General features: G+C 40.4%; 2 protein-coding genes and 1 pseudogene across 3 annotated transcripts; all 3 read right to left on the bottom strand.

Moving 5' to 3' along the window:
* Positions 1 to 3028: 3028 nt before the first annotated feature.
* On the bottom strand, positions 3029 to 7710 carry LOH2 (LAG1 homolog 2). Of its 2 annotated transcripts, XM_048715691.2 has the most exons (6): positions 7227 to 7701; positions 6339 to 6547; positions 5136 to 5291; positions 4175 to 4360; positions 3909 to 4087; positions 3029 to 3416 (listed from the first exon to the last, which is right to left on the bottom strand). In XM_048715691.2, exons 1-6 carry the CDS (start codon positions 7329 to 7331, stop codon positions 3400 to 3402), a joined length of 852 nt encoding a protein of 283 aa, XP_048571648.1. In that variant the 5' UTR covers positions 7332 to 7701; the 3' UTR covers positions 3029 to 3399. The 2 variants fall into 2 exon arrangements, with proteins under 2 accessions (XP_048571648.1, XP_087374763.1); XM_087518637.1 differs by lacking the exons at positions 3029 to 3416; positions 3909 to 4087; positions 4175 to 4360 and adding an exon at positions 4368 to 4642 and having other exon boundaries at positions 7227 to 7710.
* Positions 7711 to 11748: 4038 nt separating this feature from the next.
* LOC125554816 (uncharacterized) lies at positions 11749 to 12865 on the bottom strand. The gene is made up of 4 exons (XM_087520786.1): positions 12743 to 12865; positions 12478 to 12593; positions 11936 to 12373; positions 11749 to 11830 (listed from the first exon to the last, which is right to left on the bottom strand). The coding sequence occupies exons 1-4, from the start codon at positions 12863 to 12865 to the stop codon at positions 11749 to 11751; spliced, it is 759 nt and encodes a 252-aa protein (XP_087376912.1).
* Positions 12866 to 13637: 772 nt separating this feature from the next.
* LOC147976233 (uncharacterized) lies at positions 13638 to 14628 on the bottom strand (annotated as a pseudogene).
* Positions 14629 to 16215: the final 1587 nt, after the last annotated feature.

The following is a 16215-nucleotide window of genomic DNA, read 5'->3' as shown; positions in this document are numbered from 1 at the left end:
AGTGGTTGCTCCCATCATTTGTCCAAATCATTCGCATGACAGGCGAGTCCACTCAGTGGCCCAAATTTCTGAATCCTCGGATGGCTGTTGCAGTTTTCTGGCGCTCTAACTGTGGTTGACATGTTTTAATCAAATGGTTGGATTATCTTGCTCATGCAGGTTATTCCACGGTACCAAAATATGCAAACCACATTTGCCAATGTTGTGGCCTTGAAGGCTGTTCTCCTGCTCTGGAGATTGCTTCCGTTCAAATGTTCGGCATACTCTCACCCCTAGATAGATCTAGGGCCCCTGTATCTATCTCCGTCGTGTTTCTTTACTTCTTTCAATGTTCCCTCCAGCTATTTTCAGTTATTGCTTAGTGCTGAATAACTCAATGCTCTTGTTTCGTGGTACTATGCGACTATCTTTTTTCCAGAACGTGGATTTATCGCTGGTGTTCAGTTGCTCCCTTCTTCAGTCTGTAGTGGCTGTTGCTCAACTAAAGATTCTTGCTCTTTATGCTTTGTTTAGTTTTCGCCGTCCCATGCCGATGCTGTGCAGGTCCATGAAATCCAGCATGTGCGACCCACTCCAGGGACTTTTTCCGCTCTTTTTCTTTGTCGGCATTTTCTTTTTGTGGCTTATTTTTTCCCTGTGACCATTGGCAAAGCAACACGGTGCGGCAGCATGACGCGCTCGGCTGGCGGGAAGGAATGCGTGTTTTACCTTTTAAAATTTACAAATCGATCCTTTGTCCACTTGAATTGGCCAAATGGCCCTAAATAGTACGTAAATCCTATTGCCAATTTGTCGTGGCAAACTGTTCTCTGAGCGCCACATGTCTCTTTCACCCAATTTTCGTCTCATCGTGCTGATGAGAGATCATCTTGGAACGAACTAAGAGCAACTCTAGCGGAGTTGTTGTATGCCCCGACGACTATAATAATTGCCAATACGGTGATTTTGACATAAAATGGCACACCATGATCGCTATAATTTATGGAGTTCGCTCAAATAAGAAGATTGTGGAGGCCCCGTTTGAAGCTCGCTCCATATCCAACCACCAGCTTGGGAGGAAACTTTCATTACAACGTTCTTTGGCCAACGCCGGGATTTTATAGAGCGCCCGGCAAACAAACACACCACCGCGAAAAGATAATCACTGGCAAGTGGGTTGATGAGATAGCTAACCACCCGCCCATTGATGGTGTACCCGTTCACCTTGAATTCCCGAGGCACCCGTTTGGATGGTCGCCATGCGGACTAGCTATAAAATACCGGTGCCAACACGTCCCCATCATCAAAACCCTAGCTGCCACCTCCCTTTCCTCGCCGTCTCCTTCCCTAGCCATCTCCTCCCCTCTCCGACATAATGCGGACGCACCGGAGGGGCGCAACCCATTGGCTAAACCGCTTGTCCCAGTTGTGGCACACCGACAGTGCAAACTCCCCTAGGGCGCACTAGCTGCGGCAACCGATGATTCCTCCTCCAACGACGACACGCGTGGCGATTCATCCTCCCGTGACAAATATATTGTCTCCCATGGCAATGGAAGGCATTGATCTGGTGCCTTGGATGCCATCATACACGTCAACGAGGTCGTTCCCATCAACACCGCTGCCCTGTCGCCTCCGAGTCCCCGGTCGCCATCGTGTTGTGGCTCTGTGCCCTCAAAGCTCGCAACGAGAGCACAATTCTACCCTACAACCATCGATAAGGAGCAACAACAACTCGCGACTGCCGCTCGTGAGTCTGACCCCTATGCCTACCTTGACAATCTCTCGGGGGAGGTCGATGGCAATGTCGAATAGTGAGATTGCATATTATGAAGATGTCGTCGAATGACATTCCAATGGCTAATTATATGTAATGCTACACATTTTGCCCACTAAATATAGTTGTTATTAAGTTATTGTGCTGATACATGTGTTTGGTTAAATTAAATTGAGCTTAAATTGCCCCTACAAAATTGAAGATGTCAAGAAAAGTTATTTACAGAGGCAGCCGTTTTGGCAATTTCATGTTTGCTTACAAGTCCAATAGCCTCCAAATCCGTATAGAGCGGCGACCCGACTATGGTGACTCTGCTGAAGTTGCTCTAGAAAAGAGCAAGAGAAGAAAATAAAGATGCCTCTACTATTAAACTTTGGCAAAAATAACATGATATTTAAGACACAACCGACCATGAAATATCAGGTTTGGTAACATATATGTAGCACCAAGTTGTCCAAAAATGCCAAATGGAGACCAAGCTCCATGGAGGCCTTAATTCGGAAACTTCAAAATTCAAACTTTTTAGTTTCAAAAATTTTACCTAGAGACATAATATACATGTGTGTAAATTTCCAGGCCAAAATACCTTAAAATGAGAGGTACAAAAAAAGTATGTGGCTTCTTAGAATATGTAATATTCATCCTTAAAGTCCATGAATTTTTATTTGCAACCCGCAATTCAAGGTATCTCATCCCAAAATTTTACGCACATACACATTACATCCTTGTATACATGTGTATTTTTTTCCAGAATGTTTTGAAACTGCAAAGTTTGAATTTTAAAACTTCCAAAATTAAGGCCTCTATGGAGTCCGGTCTCCAAAATGCCCTAGTTGTCACACAAGAGACAAACTGCTCTTGGTTGCTGTACTCCAAGCTCCTTCAACACAGTTTAGACCTAGATAATTATAGCCTTCTTACAAGGGGATCCGTCTTACAAGCACTTGACGAAATCAAGTTAGAGTGAAGAAATATAGCAAACCCACCCGTAGACTTTTGCTCATCTAGACATCCTGCCCTGTCAGCATCTGAAATTGCAGTCACCAGAACAAAGCTTGACATGTCTATCCGGATCCCTAACTCCCTAGTATTTCTAATGTAAATCTCAGAACTATCTTAACAACACGGCCATGTACATTATAAACCAATGCAGATGCGATCGTAGTCACACATAGATAAAGAAACCAATGCCGTCAAAAAGTTATAACTAGCAGCATGAGACACTTGGCACATCAGATGAGAAGATACATGTGAGATTTTCTAAGCTCCTGATAAAAAAATCAACTTATTCCCATGAATTAGAACTAAACCTACTCATAGTCACAGTATACAAGACATGGTAGAGAGGAGTTTCTAAGCTCTGTGGAAAAGCCACAGAAAACGACCTCTGAAGCCTTTTCTACGAACAAGGAAAGATGAACCAAAACTTATGAAGGGACCTTCAAGTAAGGTTGCTAGCTATACCCAGTATATATAGACCTGCTCTGTTTCTTGGTCTAGCAATCTTTGATATCATAAGGTAATATACAGAGATGAAACTTTCTTAGCACAAGCTTGCCGACCAACACAATCTACTGTTGTAAGTACAGGGCAAGGTACCAGCAAAGAAATGGCCCATCACAATTGTCAAAGAACCACCCCCATCAATCATCATCCGAATCTGCATTGTGAAGAAATTCATCAACTTAAATGATTACAGCTAACAAAAACCTGGGTTAATACAGTTTCTGGTGCGATTCAAATCTTTATAACTGATAATGATGGAAGGGGGTCTCCCAAGCAATGCATCGGAGCCGGTTACCATTAGCCAATCTGATCAATGTGTGATATTATGACTGCACTATTCATGCAACTAGTCAAAATTGAAATGTGTGGTTCATTATTTCATTATGTATGTCATATGGGTCTCCCCTACTGATTCCCCTCTCCTTTCATTTCGAAATGCACAGTTTTCCTGTTTCATGTAGGAATTTGCCGACAAAGTTAAGCCTGTATTATCTAGAAGAGAAGGGGGGAATCCAAATTTCACACAAAAAAAGTATGTAGATATCATAATACCATCTGTGAGTTCGTAAAAAAAAACCAGACAGGCTGAAAAAGGATGAATGCAAATCAAACAACAAGTGATTGCAGCAAAGAAATAAAACCTTACCAGATCGAACATCCTCTCCGACTTTTCCTTTATTATTCAATTGTTTCATTATCATTAAAAATATGAGTTTCCCCCAATATACATGAAACACAAGTAATGTGAGAAGCATTGTGTTGAAAACGTAGTACAAGGTCGTTGGGAACCTATCCAGCTTCCTCAAGGATATGATAGACTGGTAGCTGGCATTGCAAGAACAAGAACAGTGAGTTTCAACCTTTGGAAGTAAAAGGAATACAAGAAATTATGTATCAAAGTAGCAAACAAACCTTGAGGTTTTGATTATCCAAAATGGGAAGTAAATCAGACGTAGCAGGAGCCAAGAGAGAGCAAAAAGCCCAAAAAATAAGCTAGCCCCTAGTTCTTTTTCAGTGTACTTGCACAATTTGGCAGTTTCAAGGAACACGTCACTCGCGTCATGCAACGCAAGAATAATTGTCCCAATTCGAAAAAATCTGCAGAAATGTAACTTTAGTTGCCTTAGAGCTGTGTTGGAATTTTGATCTTAGCTGTAAAAGTCTACTATATCCTATGAATGATCATAATCAACAGAAAGAAGTAAAAAGAAATGAATGCCTCTATAGTACAATGATTTCAGAAATATATATGTATTGTGAGATTACATAGCTATGCTGCATGAAAAAAAGCGAAATTACAAGGGAGTGCAGTACCCTTTGTTCTAATGAAGCACAATGATTTTCAGAAATATCTATGTACTGTTACATGACATGGCCATGCTGCAGGGACAAAAGACCAAATTAAGCACTGCTTACTAGAACATTCAGATCAATCAACAGCAAGAGTTAAATCGATCTATTATTGCCATTATAAATTCTGCTTTCCAATTTATAGATTTTCATACTCCCTCCGTCCGAAAATACTTGTCATCAAAATGGATAAAAAAAGATGTATCTAGAACTAAAATACGTCTAGATACATCCCCTTTTATCCATTTTGATGGCAAGTATTTCCGGACGGAGGGAGTACATGATAATATTTGTTTATCAAATCAAACCAGTAGGTAACTAGAAAGATCTAGAGAATTGCCAAGCTTCAGTGCACACTGCAAAGTCATTGGATTCCAGCGTAAGTGATTGGTAATTGATGGTTTTTTGATGCATAATGACCAACTGACCATAAATAGGACACATCAGAATATAACAGAAGTCCGTTCCCATACAATTTGCAATCCAGAAAATACACAATTAAAGAGGCTCAAGAAATATTTACCCAGTCAGAAATGAATATCCAATAAGAACAGATGTTACTACATGATGAGACATCATCACAGCAAAATCTTTTCTGCGGGTTTCCCAGGCAATGAGAGCAAAAATGCTGTAGATATAAAATCCACACTGGCACATGTAGAAAAGTCTCAATGAGGACCTGAGATACAGAGGTCAACATATATATTAGAGAAAAGAACAAAATATCACTTCACTCAAAGAATAGGTTAAATGGTTCCAAACAAATATGCCCGGGAGTGTTTCAAAGTTCCTATTAACATATCTAAAATCTATAAAACCTGAGCCATTTGTTTTGTGTGATAATGAGCACGGCAAGGTGTTCTGAGCATCATGTCATCAAACATCAAACAAAGAACGGCATCATGAGTATGCATCTTCCCTTCTAAATGGAAGGTCATGCGAGGTAAACCTTACCCCTCACATTTCCTAGAAAAGCTAAGACTAAGTAGAAGGATGGGAGAACAATAATTTACCATGGTTATAGTTGGTAAAGGTTAAATGAAGCAGGATTCCTTTATCAAGGTAATAAAGCTATTACAAGATCACATGTAAAAGTTTAAAGTGAAAATGGGTACAGTAAAGTATGTGGTCGCTGGATAATAGATCTTTGCAACTTCTATGCATGCCTCCAAACGTCAGTTATTTAAAGTTATTGCAGATAGAGTTTAGGGACTCTCTATAAGACAGTAAGAGACCATATGCAACAAATGGTGTGCGAATCTACCTAACTTTCTTCAACAATAAATAAATAATGTCAATGTATATAAAGTAAGAAATGTGCATAAATATTTCCTCTAAGTGCCAGTACAAGATAATGGTACAGTAGCAACACCCTGAAGGGTGTACGAAACAGTGTGTTAATACTCGTGAAGGAGAGGATACATAAAAATGTTTTGAACATAGGCAACCTTATCATGTTAGCTTAATAGCAAGGTAAGCGAGTTTATGATTTTTTTACATATATCAAATTACGAGATAATTAAATATTTCATGATCTTAAATGATCTGAAATATTCTGAAATTCATACTTTTGAGTACATTTAGAGGTTAATGTATTGCAATAACAATAAGCTCTCTCTCTTCAACTTTAAAGAAATTGAAGAGACCATGTATCAGGGCAGAAAGCTCATGCAACACCAGTATACCCTATATTTAAGAAAATTATAGAAGTATACTTGGCACTCACGGGATGGGTTGATTTGGCCAGCCATCGAAGTATTGCAATGTATCCAACGACCATGGTTCCTGCTTTATTATCAATAGGACCCATGCCTGAACAGAAGCATAGTATGTCAGCTTCCAAGTAGACTCTGAGAACTTGACAATCTTTGCTTGCCTGGCCTCATCATTCATCAACTTAGAAGCCTTGCTAGTGAAAAGGTAAACTGCCAACGGCTGAAATGACATATACGAACAGCCAAACATCAGATGTGCAGGTTAAACTGACGAATATTCAGTGATGTAAAATATAGTTCATGGTAAAATTTCAGAAAATTTGGACAGAAGCGAATGAACATATACTGTACATAATTAAAGCAGAGGTAACCTAGGGGCCTACTGAGACAGATTTATAGAACAAATAGAACAATTATATTATTCAGTAATCTGAAGCATCATGTAAATAATTTCAGACTGTATATGGATTTTACAGTGGCTTCGAAATCGAAGATAATAATCAAGTGCAGTGGTGTATCATGTAGGAATTGTTGGTACACGACATGATAATGCTCACTACAGTACAGAGTACATGGAACACCAGAAGGCATGAGAACAGACAAGCAAGCTCAGCTTAATAACTGCAGTAGTAGTACAGACACAGGAGTCCTAGACAGCATCCATCAGTAAGGCAGTTAATGAGCAGTTTCCACTCGGGGCACAGTCGGCGGGGCGTTGCATCACATGCGCACGGACGGTTAGTCAGATTAGCCGGATCACATTGATCGGTTACGAATTCGGCAGCAACACCAGCGAGCATTGAGCGGCAGCACGAAGTGCAGACGTGGGGCGAGAGATCTCGCGGAACCCAGCGCGAATCTGGCGGGAAGGGGCGGCGGCGGAGGAGCTGGTTCCGTACCTTGTACAGTAGGCGGTCGAGGACGAAGCGGGCGCAGAAGAAGCCGAGGGAGAAGAGCAGCGTCATGGGGAGGACGGACGCGGCGTCCGGGCCGCGGATCGCCATCGCCGGCCTCGACGGCGCCACCACCAGCAACAGCGGCAGCAGGTAGCAGCAGCACCGCACGGCGGCGCCCCCGGCCGGGCAGTCCGCGCACGCGGATAATGTGAAGGGGGTGGACTGGGTTAGGGAGCAGGCGGTTGAGGGGGGAGCGAGAGGCCCAGGCGGACGGACGGACGGGCACGCACTGCTCCTTCCCTCTGTATTTCTACTGCTGCTGCTCGCGCAGCCGCGGTGCAGGTGGGAGGAGGCGGGCACGAGCAAGGCAGGAGGGCAGCAGGACGATGCGCGTGAGGGACGACGGCGGGCGGGGTGTGGGATCTCTGGACTCTGACGTCTCTGTCTCTGCTTCTGCCTCTGCTCACCCTAGAATTTCGTTGTCTTTTGTTTATTTAAGTGTCCGGTCGTACGAGTATTTGTGATTTAACTAGGGCTCCTCCTGGACTAATTAAGACTCCAGTCTTGAATTGATTTTTTTTAGGATCAGTCTTGAATTGATGGGAGGCCTCGTGCCTCCTGACACCTCTCCAAAGAATGTTTGGGCTGATGGTTTGTTCCGCTTTTGCCACCCCTCCTTGGCTTGTACGCGAACCTATGTTCCCCTAAAAGAAAAAACGAACTTATGTCCAAATGCATACATGCGGGGAAATATCACGTGCTCCCATCCTTATGGTTCTCTTCATGCTTAATTTTAAAATATTGATTTAAAAGTTTCAAAATTCTGAAAAAATGTTCACAAGGAATGAGACTTCAACCTCTAAAAATTTCAGGTCCAAACTCGAATGTATATTGAGAAACAAAAAAGATAATTTCAAATATGAATAGTGTCAAACGTTGTTTTTGTCTCTTTTTTTACACTAGATTTCCCTTTTTTTCATGAACGTCCATTTGGAGTTTTGACAAGTTTTTAGTAGTTGTAGTCTACCTGCCACTGATTTGTCTCTAGAAGTTAGTTCATTTCTTAACATGTGAAAACGATTCATGTCCTCAACAACGGTGTGACTAGTTTGTTTGTCTAGCCTTCGCCACGTTTTTCCGGCTCACGCTCTTTTTGTTGTGAGCTAGTAGTTTGTGTGCACGAATCCATGTCTTCCTTGCCCGTTTTATGGCATGCTTTGAGGATTTGAATTATTATTTTTTGCAGGGAGAGGATTTGAATTCTTATGAGTTCATTTTTATGATCGTTTTCGAGGATTTCTTGCACTACAGTTTAGAGGGAAATAAATATCCACCTAAATCTATTTGTATTTGGTGTGGCTAGGTCTCAATTGAATAAGACTTAATTAGGTATTAGTCAAGTGACATAATCTATACTTCCACTGTTTCTAAATGTAAGTCATTTTAGAGATTTCAATAAAGGACTACATACGGAGCAAAATGAATGAATCTACACTCTAAATTATGTCTACATACATCTGTATGTAGTTTGTATTGAAATCCTTAAAAAAACTTATATTTAAAAACGGATGTAGTAATAAAGAAAAGGGAAAATCTGAAGATTTTTTTGCACCGATCACCATGTAAGACCCGACATATATAGCATCGACAGATACTTGGTTAAATCTTGGTCGACTGAGATTTAGCAATTTCATTTGTATTTTTTTCTCGTAATGTGTCAAGCACTCATCGATGCTCATTACCCCTTTAAAGGGCTTTAAAGGATGGTGGAGTACCCGCGACCCGAGGCCATCCACGGCCTCGCGCACCCATGCATCATCCGATCGATTCACGTCGTCCCTATCCGCCTGCCAGATGGCCTTCGCGTCGTCCAATCCTGTTAGTCCATTCCTCACCACCGTGTCGGATCTGTTGGTCCATGGTCAGTGGGCCGCATTCGCGTTACCCTCCCCCCTTCCCATGGTCTGGCGTCTTTTGCCTCGTCCTTGAGCGTGCATTTCTGGGAGCGCATGCCTAGATCTCTTATATAGCGCCTTAAGCGTCACTTGTCCCGTTTGCGCTCAGGCGCTTGGTGAGTTGGGCCGACCCATTAACATGAACACTCACTCGAGCCCTCCGTCGACTGGCAGGTTCACTCGCTAGCTCGATTCTTTGTTGGCTCGGTTGGTCATTCTGCTAGTGACCCTTGACCATTGACGTTTTGAAAATAAACAAAATAAATAAATAAGATTTTGATTCTTTTTGGCAAAATACCAAAAATGATGAACTAAAAATGCAAATAAAAATGTCTAGGATTAGAGAAAAGTTCATGAACAACGAAAAAACACTAATTAAATAGTTCACGGATATACTAAAGTTCACTAATTTGAAAGGAAAAGTTTGCAAATTTGGAAAATAATGCCCATGAATTTACATAAAGTCCACAAATTTGAAAAAGGTCCACGAATCTAAAAAAGTAGAAAATAAAAACAAAATTCACAAATTTTGAAAAAAGTTCATGAATACAAAAAAAGTTCACGGATTTTAAAGGATAAGTTCATGAATATGAAAAAAATTGTGAACTTCAAAAATATTCACGAATTAAAGAAACGTACATTTGAAAAAGTTCACATATTTTAAAATTCACGTATCTAAAAAAAGTTCATGATTTTGAAAACCAAATCTTGGATTGGAAAAAGGATCGTAATTGTTGAAAAAGAGTTCATGGATTAAAGAAGTTGATGAATTCAAAAAAATGATAACGAAATTCAAAAAAGTTTGCGAATATGAAAAAAGTTCAAGAACTTTCAAAAAATGTTTGCAAATATAAAAAAACTTCGCTAATTTTAAAAATGTTCAATAATTTCAGAAATGTTCAATGTTTTTCAATACGAAATATGTTCATGAATTTTCAAACGTGTTCACAAATTTGGACAAAGAAATTGAGATAAGTTAAATTGAAAAAAAGAGTGTAAAAAGAAAAGAAAAGAGTCTGAGACCGACCGAGAAGTATACACAAACCAGGAACGATAGTTGAACATTTATGGGCCAGCCCAGTTAACTCGTGGGGTGTGCGTCTCATACCATTTACCCTTTAGGCCTTATTTGACAGCAAGCGATTGCGGAGGTTTTGGGAGGAGAGGATTTCAGGGGATTTGGTGAATCCCCCTCTTCGACACAATCCCCTTGAAACCTCAAATCACCCTCTAGCCACACATCCTTCAAATCCCACTATGTAAAAAACAACGTTTGATAGGAAGGGATTGCCATATTGAATTAAAATAGTGTAAAACAGTTAAAAATCTAATCTTGCAACACTTCTTCACATGAACAACATAATTCTATTGACTTGGAATCAATATATCATCACATACACATAACAGCAGCATATTCTCTCACATCAGCATGACTTAGAACCAAAAATGTCTCATAGGTTCTCTGCATTCACAAGACCCAGGCAAGACATGCGTACATGCTGAGAATACATAAGCATGCTGATCTATTTATGCAACATAGAGAAAAGCATCACTTGATGTTCCGCAACGGTTGTTGGAAGAGAGTACATGACAGGAGCATAAATTCCAACTATAAGTCAGCAGTAGCGCAGACACAAAAGCAACCGAGGAGACTCTCAAATAGACGATTTCGAGGGACCTTGCAAACGTCTCCTCCCTCTGCTTGTTCCACTTCTCAATCTAGTTCGGTAGGACCTGGAGGATACCAAAATTCGTCTCAGCAAACAAAGAGACTTTTCCCTTGCATAAACAACAATGATCAAGTATATTTCAAGGAATATTAAGAGCACAAAATACAAAATTAAAAAGAGAACAAAGGCAAGATTTGTTCAACTTCAGAGGCTGTAGACTGTTTTGCAAAGGGAAAATTATAATGAAGAAATAGTATGAATTATTTCATGGCCTTGTTAGAGCTACATCAAGAGGTACAGAACTACTTTTAGATTAAATCAAATTGTAATAAACACAAAAGCAAGAAGAATCTGATGTGGCACGCAAGATGCAACTTGATGGGCCGAAGATGGATGGACCAGTCAGGTCACCTGGTGGCTGGTGAGATACCACAAGATCTCTGTATTTATAATCAGACGATTTCTAGTGGCTGGATGGATGAACAGACGATTTCTAGTACTATTATAGATAAACAAGGAAACTTGCTAGAAACATCATCGCTGTTTCTTTATTGCCAAACAAGTTCAGTGTCATTGGCTGCAGTGATTTGCATATGACCGCATTCACAATTCAGAGCAAAGGTTGCATAACAAATCGAACCAAGATGAACTAACAAACCTAACGATTTCCATGGTAAAAACAAATGGTTCAAAATGCAGCGCCACTTGACTTGACTCCATCATGTAACTACTAGCACAATCTAATAAGTACTCGACGACGAGCCAGCCAACAACAATTAAAAGTAGCTATGAATTGTCACACAGCTCTGAATCTTGATCCCCCCATAACAGCAGCATGCTCTAAATCTTGAGTTCTTGACAGGTAGCACAAAGAAGAAGGGGATGCAGAAGATTGTTACCTTAGATACGTTGAGTCAACTCTGCCATTTCGCTCCGAAGAAGCACCGCAACACTCTCTTCATCTTCCGCGGCAGAATTAAGAAAGATGTCACGGTTCTCAACACTTTTGAACACTTTGTAGGCAGTGGCTCTTTCATCACGGTGGATACTTTCCATCTTGTGCAAAACAGCAATGCACTTGCTGATGGAGAATTCTTGGGCATTTTTTGCCCCGGCCAATAGAGCAGACTCCTCCTCCGCTTGCTTCGGTTTGATCTCCACATATTGTGCCATCACTTCCACCATAGGATCATCACGCTTCTTACCCTTCTTTGATTCCTTCACATGCTTGTTATTTGAAGCAGCAACACCACCTCTTTGTGTAGCATCTCTTGAACCATCACTTGGGGCAGCACCTCTTGGACCATCACTTGGGGCAGCATCTCTAGGACCATCACTTGGGGCAGCATCTCTTGGACCATCACTTGGGGCGGCATCTCTTGGATCATCATACATGTGTAAATCATCATCGTATTGATTCAGGTTAAAAGAGAAGGCAATCTTCTCTCTTTCAACTTCGAGATCACCATCACTCACTTGTGTAACCTCAGTTGATGTGAAATTGAAGTTACCTTCTGCTACATGCCTTGCACAAACACCCAAGTTATCATTAAAGGACACACAACAATGAAAATTCGTTATAAAGGTCAACAAAAAGAGAGGAAATGAAAATCCATTCTACTCAGTAACTCACCATCATACAGATCACCAAGCTTATCATAGAGGGGAAAGGGCTTATTCTGGAACTTAGCTATTTCTGGCCACGTCTGTATATATAAAAGAAATGATTTATCAAACTTAGATTGCTCGAAAACAAGATTGATTACAAAATAATGGAATACAAGTCATCAAGTTTTGCAAAGACAAAATGCACTACACTAGAACTCATAGTCATCAAGTTTTGCCAAAGATGCGCGTCAGCATCTATCATGTGTGTATGATAGTTCCAGCTGACACCGCTCTGTTTGCGAGCATCCTTAATAAGTCGGTATTGAGCTTTCAAGTCTTTCTGCTTTTCCTGAATCTGTATCGTTATAAAATTAGTGTGGCCATATCTTTCATGAGATAAACCAGCCATCCTATCCCACGCTTCAGTTGACCAACCATTATGTCCCCTATGGTACGGAGTGTTGTGCTCCTGAAGTATCTCAACCAAACCCTTTTCCAAAGCTGGGTTCCATTGAGTTCTTGGCTTTTTAACTACACCAACACAAATTTACATTATTCAAACTTAATGCTCAACATGATAAGAGGAGTTACTATCATTCAATTTGAAAACAAATAGTGATAAACTTTAGGAGGACTAGTGAAAACTTCCAACAACATGATAAGAGTGAGTTATTCATTATCTATAGTAGAGTGAGTTGTGTGACCTACATCTGCTACTTTATTCTCTAACTTATACTCTACTAGTGATTATGTCATACCATTGACGAAACATAATAAGTGAGCAGTACTTCTTTTGGGAAAACTGTCAGCTAAATAATACTCTAGTAGTCTATATACTCCTGTTATAGACTTGTTTCTGCTATAATGCACCACTACATGTAGTATTGAAAGATATCATTCACCAAACATAACAGCAAGCACAGAACTTAATTGGCAAGATCTGAGAAATGGAGATTAAGTAGACCAAATACCTCTTGGAGGTGTATTTTTAATTTTGGGTGATGGCTTCTTGGCACCGTGTGAAGCTTTTTCCCACTTGCTTTCATGAGATTGTAGTTAGGGGACCCCTTTGGATACATATCTGCATTTCAACACACACTACATTATTAGATGATGAAGACAAGAGAAGTTAATTAATTAGTATACGTATATATATCATAAAACACACACCATCATGTTGGCTATTCAGGATGGTATGCTTCCCACATTTGCATTGCGATTTCATCCCTTAGAGTGTTCCCTAAGTCCTTGTTCCCATAGTTATTCTCGTCGCCATTCGGGAGATCAACAAAAGCATTTGGCGCTATGTTATCGGGCTGGTTGTCAAGCCAAGTCTCGTCACCATTCTCCATTTTGATGATATTGTGAAGAACTGCGGCAGCTGCGGGAAGTTTCACTTGGTTCTCGATTGAATGCAGTGTGCCGACATGAAGAATTGGGAAGCACTTTTTAAGAATTCCTAGGGACCTTTCCACATGGTTTCGTAGAACAGCATGCCGATGATTGAACAATTCCTTGTGGTTTTGTGGCCGAGGATGTCCATGACCAAATTCTTTCAAATGATACCGGACACCCCGATAAGGTGCAAGAAATGACTGAGTGTTTGCACAATGAAGAACCCTCGCATCCGTAGCTGAACCCTCCTAGCCACATGATATGAAAGTGATTTTTAAATCGAAGTCGCATGCAACCATAATATTATGACTCAAGGTACCCTTCCTATTCCGAAATGGAGCAGCAATCCCAGGTGTTGCGGTTATAGGAACATGTGACCCATCAATGGCTCCTAAACAGTTCTGGAAGCAAAGATTGCAGGTCAATAAAGAACTATTAAGTTAGATAATAAAAGGAATTGTGGAAGCGTTAAAAATGGAAACCTGAAAGTAAGGATAAAATCTTGTGTCGGTGGAGATTTTTGGATGTGGCTCATCAATGTTCAGAGGCTTCAGAAATCGACTAGCTAAGACAGGGACGATGTTGAAGAACTCTGATGTACTCATGAAATGTTTGTCCACTATGCTGAAATTCTAGCTGGAGATCTTCATAAGACGCGTTGTGAGACACCATGTACAGGAAAAAGGCTAACTTCTCCTCCACCTTAATTCTTGTATCGGATATCAGTTTTTCTCTTCTAAGATAAGATGCCAAAGCCTAAAAGATACGTGGCTCCATCCTATAAGCTACAAGGCAATTCTTAACATTCCCTCTAAGGATATCGTCAACATGATTCTTTCCATATAGGATAGAGCTATGTCGTTGTTTTCTCTCGACTGGTCCTCTATTACGCATTCGATGCAATACAGGCAGAATAAAGGACATCATATCTTCATCATCCTCACTTCTCCTCTTCCTAATTCGATCGATAATCTCGGAGTTCATCTTGGCACTAAAACTAGAGTAAACAAGCAACAAATAAGAACTATATTCATAATACATACATAATAATCTAGAATATTATATCATCAGTGTGCCAAGATGTGCAATGACCAAGAGCTATCAAGTATGATATACTACTTCGGCAAATAAACAAGCTCAAGAGGCCAAGAAGCTTATGTAGCTTACCGAAGTTTGGCGTGGCAACAGGTTCCCAAGAAGGAGGTAACTCGTCCATCCCAACAAGGATCCAAGCGGCAGGCTGTGAAAATAAGAGTCAAACACATTTCATCATAAGTATTATAAGTACCAGAATTTCATCATTATTTCTAATCTGACGACACACACATTTGAATAGAAACATCGTAGGATGGTTTGTTCGAATACATGCAGAAGATGGACAACTAGAATCAAGACCAAAATCAAAGAGACTTTTCCCTTGAATAAACAACAACAATCAGGTATAAACTACATTCATTTCATCAGGTCAATTCACTGGCAAGGGAAGTAACAGGTTTACGCTTGTTGAATCCTAATTATTCTACATAGATTTACAAACTCTGCAAAAATATATAGCCCAAACTCTAGCTTGCAGATATGGTTCCCTAGATTACAAGGATGTAGTAAATGAAAGAAATATTAAGATACAACAATGCTAGGAACAAAAGAGACACGTCCTATATGGAACTGAATGTTTGCTGCAAACATTTGTAGCCTAAACTGAATGCTAGTTCTTTTATGGGCCGCACCGCTCATTCCATTCCTAGGCTTTGATTACATGGGTTGAGCAGTTTGTTGCTACAACACACCAAGATTACATGGGCTTCAATGGTATAGACACCTCCAAAGTCTCGAAGTAGATTAAAATCAAATATGAGAAGAAATTGCAATCTTGTAAAAGTAGTGCACTAGCCAGTGAGTTCTAATTGCAGATGACTTCACACTACTAAGTGGTGACTGCGATCATGTACTTTTCTATAGCAACTCTTTCTTTCTTCATAAGAACAAATACTGTAAACCATCTTTTGTCTATCTGCATCCCATTTTGTACTAGTGTAGTTGTTATCATGGTACATCTGAGAGTAAGAATCGTTTACTAACAATTGCAAGAGTTGAGAGTAAAGATTGGAAACAGGAAAAACAGATACACATCTCCCTTTTGAACGTGTTGCAATCAAGAGAACTACTACATTGGTCTGATATTCGGGTTGAAACTTTGCAGGTATCCTACTGATGGCGACAAGCAAATGCTGGCCAAGCAGACGGGCCTAACAAGGAATCAGGTAAGCAACAAAGCTGGTCATTGTTGCCGCTACCATGTCATGTTGTTTCTGGAGCTTGGTTGACATATTGGGTTAATAATGGCGGTGCAGGTGTCGAACTGGT

The sequence above is a fragment of the Triticum urartu genome, chromosome 4A (assembly GCF_056163025.1).
Source record: "Triticum urartu cultivar PI428250 chromosome 4A, HENAU_Tu73, whole genome shotgun sequence".
NCBI classification, from domain to species: domain Eukaryota; kingdom Viridiplantae; phylum Streptophyta; class Magnoliopsida; order Poales; family Poaceae; genus Triticum; species Triticum urartu.
This window is presented reverse-complemented; position numbering and strand designations above follow the sequence as displayed.